Source organism: Cygnus olor, chromosome 4 (genome assembly GCF_009769625.2).
Source record: "Cygnus olor isolate bCygOlo1 chromosome 4, bCygOlo1.pri.v2, whole genome shotgun sequence".
In the NCBI taxonomy this organism is placed as follows: Eukaryota; Metazoa; Chordata; class Aves; order Anseriformes; family Anatidae; genus Cygnus; species Cygnus olor.
This window is the reverse complement of record NC_049172.1, coordinates 71855720-71861309: the sequence shown is the minus strand read 5'-3', so window position 1 is coordinate 71861309 and position 5590 is coordinate 71855720. Positions and strand designations below refer to the sequence as shown.

General features: G+C 49.5%; 1 protein-coding gene across 2 annotated transcripts; it reads left to right on the top strand.

The window, feature by feature from the left end:
* Positions 1-459: 459 nt before the first annotated feature.
* On the top strand, positions 460-4147 carry FABP1 (fatty acid binding protein 1). 2 transcript variants are annotated; one of them, XM_040556053.1, is made up of 4 exons: positions 460-583; positions 1506-1678; positions 3477-3569; positions 4035-4147. In XM_040556053.1, exons 1-4 carry the CDS (start codon positions 517-519, stop codon positions 4083-4085), a joined length of 384 nt encoding a protein of 127 aa, XP_040411987.1. In that variant the 5' UTR covers positions 460-516; the 3' UTR covers positions 4086-4147. The 2 variants fall into 2 exon arrangements, 1 of the variants encoding a protein (XP_040411987.1); XR_005819544.1 differs by lacking the exons at positions 460-583; positions 1506-1678 and adding an exon at positions 2978-3209.
* The last annotated feature ends 1443 nt before the right edge of the window (positions 4148-5590 follow it).

Genomic DNA, 5590 nt, shown 5'->3' with positions numbered 1-5590 from the left:
CTTACGAAGGACCACGAGGCATCTGCAGGAGGGAGCTGGCTGCTCCCTGCCAGCGCACAGCCTCTGCTCCTCCTGCCCACGCTGAAGGCCTGGTGCACACACCAGAAACCCCACTGCTGTCAGTCCCAGGGGACACCACCGTCTCTCCCCACCTTCTCTTCCAGATGTGCACTTCCAGTCTGCAAGCTGATTAGGTGACTTGGCTCGTTACCCTGATAATTAATCTTTTTGCACATTTTTTTTATTTAGTTTGTTTATGGATGCCACGTTGCCACCTCCATAAAACCCATTTATGGGACTTCCTCTGCCCCCACGCTGTAAATCGAGGTCCGTAAGATGTCGAGCAATTTATCACTGACCATTGCCCAGTTTTATGTTAATGTTTGAACATGGCAATAAAAGAATTACATCATCTTACCTCTGACCAACTTTAGGGCAAAAGCTCCTTATAAAACCAAGCTCTGCTTACCAGCAAGGCATCTTCTCTTGCTTTGGGAGCACAGAGAGCCTTTCATCATGAGCTTCACTGGAAAGTACGAGCTCCAGTCCCAGGAAAATTTTGAGCCTTTTATGAAAGCCCTTGGTAAGTGCCTGCATGCATCGGGTGCTGCTTTGCTTCCTCACTTTGCGCTAATATTTGGAATAACCCATCCGTGCTGATGTGCTGGTGATGTGCATTGAAAATTTTCCAATATCTCCCATCTTGCAATTCTTGTTTTTTAAATGTGTGCGTGGAGATGTGACCTCAAAATAGAAGGGGAAGCATCTCTTTCATGATGGTTAGAGATCAAGAGACACTGGGTGAAATTGTACAGCTGGCACGAAAATGGTCCTGGCAGCTCAGGGCAGCTGTAGACAGCTCACTGTGATGCTGCTCGGTGATGCTGCAAAGCTCCAGGCTCCACTGTTCATCAGAAAAACAGTCAGGCTGTTTAAATGCTCAGTGATGAATGTGGCTGGTGACATCTCCATCAGGGGATGTGCAGGGACTCAGGAGAGGTTGCACTACTTCTGCATCACCACGTGCAGGAGGGGCTCTACCTGCCAGGTCAGCTCCAGGGTTTGGGAGAATACTTTGGTGACCTGCTTCTGAGGGACCCTGAATCTCATGAAAAAAAAAAAATAATAATAAAAATACTTGATTTCCTCCTTCTGCCTTGATTTATTCTGTTTTCTCTGCTTGCTTCTCAGCAAAGGAAGGAAAATTGGGTTTCTTCTTTCCCTCTGATGCTTGGCCAGAGAGGTAGCTGTTCTGCTCCCAGCCACATTGGTGGGACAAGGAAGAAGTCTAGTTCCCACACCAAACCATGTCCAGAAGGACATGATTTGTTATTCCCCCTCCCCACCAGACTCAGGGACACATTACCCTTGGGGAACTGTCATCCTTGTGGGGCTTTTCCACATGGGATCCTCCCAGCTGTGGAGGTCCCAAATCCCACCACATTCATTAGGCAGCAGCAACCTGCCCACCCATGGCTCCTCCTAACATCCCTGTTTCTGTGCAGGGCTTCCCGATGACCAGATCCAGAAGGGCAAGGACATGAAGAGCATTTCAGAAATCGTGCAGGATGGGAATAAGTTCAAGGTTACCGTCACCACTGGCTCCAAAGTGCTGAGCAATGAGTTCACCATCGGCGAGGAGTGTGAAATGGAGCTGCTGACGGGAGAGAAAGCCAAGGTGAGTGACCAGCTCCCTTTCCACCAGGGCTACAGGGGCTCAGAGCATTGCATTTCCATTCCAGCCATCCCCCCTGTGCCTGGGATAAAGGGAATGACCACATCTTGTGTATTAAATCTGACACCGGACAAAGACCTGGGTAAATTTGCCAGCCTGGTCCCATCTCTGGCAGTTTGCATGTGGGATTTAAGATAATGGGAAGGAGCTGATTGCTGAAACCAAGCCTGCAGGTGTGACACCCCCTGCCCTGCTCCTTGTGGGTCCTCAGCAAGTCCCCTAGGGACACATTTCAGAAAATGACAGTGTGTTTCTGTGCGACCTTCCTGAGAAACTCAGAGCCTGAGACTCTGAGGTTTCGCCTTCTCTCTGCTTTTACGAGACACCATGCAAGCTCCCCTCTCAGCATCTCTGCAGATGAAGCTTTGCATTTCTAAAGCTGTTTTACTGGAAAACACTGGAAGTCAGTGTTTTAATAGCCGGGTTGGAAAAGGGGAATAGAGAGGCTTTGGTAAATCCTTCTGACAACAAAAGATCTGAAAGATTTAAGGTGGAAAAGGGTTAATTTTTTTCACGCTCCAACGCGAGACATACCCCCCCCTCTCCATTTTGTTGACTCAAAGGTAGCACAGGAAAGGCAGCCAATGAATCATAAACCAATAAAACTGTCCTTTTAAGTCCCAGAGGCTCTTAGCTTGTCTGCTAGCCTTTTCCACTGCTTCTGTTTACGCTGGGTGAGATGATTTGGCAAGGTGAGGATTTATCACCCTTGAAATTGGGTCAGCTCCAGTTCCTGGGTGATAGTTAACAATGGTTCATAAAATGTCAGGATGGCACTGCTGGCAAATATTGCCTCTCACCTCTACCTTGGGAGAAGATGATATTGCAGGGATTTTGGGCACAGGAGGAATGATCACAAAAGAAATGCCCTGCTCTGAGAGCAGTACTTGCCCTAGCATGATTTCTAGCATCACTGAGGTCCCTTGCTCAGAAATGAGGGGCTATTTGATGAGTTTTACCTTGCCTAAATCAGCAGCTTGAGGGCAAATGAAGATGTCTTGCAGCTGGACAAACAGATGAACAGAAGCGGGTTTTGCTGTCTGAGTAATTTCAGTGATCAATGATAGCTGCCCTGGGGGTGTCAGTGCTGTCTGAAGCCCTTTTATACGTACAACTCTGGGGGGGCAGAGGCTCAACAGACATGCCCATCCCCCTGAGACCCTCCCAGTCATGACTGTGTTTCCAGAAGCTCTTTAAGTTGTTTCCCAGCTTGACTGAGACCCACACCAGCCCCATACCTCAGGTCGCCATCCCTCCACCCCAAAAGGAGGGTCCTACAGCGATGTGCAATGGGTGGGTGGTGAACAGAAGATGTAGCATTCATGTGAGACCCAGGCCCAGCTCAGGTGGCTCCACAGCGCTCCACCTGGAGGTGTGCAGGTCCTCCTGGTCTTTCTGTGATGCTGTGGCTCCCTGCTCTAGCATATAACAGTGCAGGAGCCATGAGCGAGTCCCAGTTTGGATGGGGGAAGAGGTAGGTGCAGCAGCAAAATGGCACCTCTGTCATGGAGGCCTGCAGAGCCCAAAGTAAATAGCCATACCCTTGTTGTGTTGTAGTCATCACCAGCACAACCCTCCCTCATCCTCCTGGGAAAGCCAAAATCGCTGGGGGAGCAGCTTGGTCCCAACAGCTTGCACAGGGGATGGTGGCAACTCAGTACGGAAGGGGGAGGCCAAAATGCAGGGGGCGATGCGGTGTGTAGTGCTAACGTGATGCCTCTGTCTCATCCCTTCTCAACAGACTGTTGTTCACATGGAGGGCAACAACAAGCTGGTTGCAACTCTGAAGGGGCTGAAATCTGTCACCGAACTCAACGGAGACACCATCACCCATGTAAGTGGAGTAACAGTGCGTACAGCTGCCTGCAGGGCTCCCACTGGGGCCAGGCCCTACAAAGCCTCCAGTGGTGCTGGGGGCCTCAGACGGGTGCTGGAGCCAAAGCTGATCAGTTGGCCAGGCAATTAAGGCATTTTTGGGGTGTAGTGTGATGCACAAAGTACCCTTTGAGACCCATTGATGACCAAAGTTACATGTAATGGGGGCATGTTCTCAGCCAGAGGCATAGGCTTATGGCAGGGCCTGGCACTTTTAAAGAAGAGGTGTGCGGCAGAGAGATCCCAGCCAATGTCAGATTATCCCTATCTGCTTTGGAATAGTCATGAATGTATCCAAAGCTTTAATAATTTGATTTATGGGCAATAGACTGGGGACCAGTCCTGTTTTGCAAGACCAGGTCCTTTCTAAATAGAGTTTGGAGCCAAGTGCAATGCGAAGTTAACCATTTCCATTATTTTTCAGACAATGACCATGGGAGACCTCACCTGCAAGAGAATCAGCAAGAGAATCTAGAGACCCTCTGCACACCTATCATTTTACTGTGTAAAATGTATCCATTAAAGTAAAATTTATATTAAAACCTCTTCATTATTATCATCAACCTCTTCACTGTTGTTTTAAAGAGGCGCAAGCCTCCAAAACTCACACAAACCCTGGTAGCAACTGGGCAACAGCCTGAGCCGAGGCTGTGATGATGGTGGTGAATCAAGCAGGGATGAGGGGAGGCACAGAGCCAGTGTGTGACCCTCTGTGTTGCTCACCTGTTGACTCAGATGTCCTCCACCCCAACGAGTGCTCTGTCAGCCCCCTTCTGGCACCAGCATCCTTCCTGGGACATCCCGGCAGGTTGTACCCACGCGGCTGGGTGGATGGAATAGCGCCAAGGCCAGGGAAAGGGTTCTGTCCCCTTTTCTTAAAGTTTTAGCCAAAGTGACCACAAGGTGATTGGTAGAGCCAGAGAATGGGGTGGTGGAGGGTGGCAGATGGTTGGGGACGAGGAAATATGGGTGATCCTGCCTGGAAAACTGCCCTGGGATAGGGACCAGCACTGGGGGAGTTCAGGCATCCCAGCTGCCATCCCTACCCTCATCCCCCACAAGAACTCCCAGCCCTACAGGCTCTGGCCACCCCATCACCACCCACCCCATCAACCACCAGCAGGATGGCCCCAGACAGCCTTCAGGTGTTCTCTGTGTGGTTTTTCCCTGAACCATGCCTGGTAAATTGGGTTACTGGCACTGAACTCCTCCTTCTGGGGTGAAATTTTGGGTTTTCTCTGCTGGCAGGACAGGCCAGCACTGGTTGTGCACAGTAGAGACCCAGCAGCACCAAAGCTTTCTCGCTGCTGCAGGCTTTGTGAAGACCTGGATTTCTGACAGGCAGGAGAGAGGAAATTCTTCCTTCTTAGCTGCCCTTTCCAAGCCCTGTGCTTGGAGGCTGCCTGGGAACTTGCCTGGGAAATGGGTGTTTTGCTGGTGTGATGGACTTATCTGGGATGGTGTTCTCACAGCCACTCAAAGCGGATGTTAGGAAAACACCACCAATGCCTCCACACCTCCTTCTGCAACCCATGGACAGATGGAAGGACTTAGCTCAACAGTGCCTAAAGAGCATATGCTGGTCTCCAGCAAGCTTGTCTTAGAGCTGGAGAGCATCAGCAAAAGCTCTGAGAAGAGGAAAAGCCTTGTTGTGTGCTCTTTTGTTTGTTTGTTTGTTTTTGGTTTTTTTTCCTTGCTATTCTGCTGAGGAGCAGGTAGGGAATTTTTGTACCTGTGTCACCTGCAGATTCATTCTTCATCATTTTTTTCATCAGAAAAAACTTACTTTCCACTAAATACAATCTGTGGGCCTTAGCCACTCTGCACTCAATGCCCAAGACTCTTCTTGGAACCAGCTTCCTATTTCTACCATCCCTTGGTCAGCTACCCATAGGCATCAGTGGGAAGAAGTGATGACATCAACAAGGAAGTGATGGAAAAAATATTTAGAAAGAAACAATTTTAAAAATAACCAAGGAC

Bases quoted from the DNA above. Each gene is read 5' to 3' on its own strand.
- FABP1 (XM_040556053.1), top strand. From the start codon at position 517: ATGAGCTTCACTGGAAAGTACGAGCTCCAGTCCCAGGAAAATTTTGAG. The intron at 584-1,505 runs GTAAGTGCCTGC...GTTTCTGTGCAG, and splicing joins GCCTTTTATGAAAGCCCTTG to GGCTTCCCGATGACCAGATC. The intron at 3,570-4,034 runs GTAAGTGGAGTA...ATTATTTTTCAG, and splicing joins ACGGAGACACCATCACCCAT to ACAATGACCATGGGAGACCT.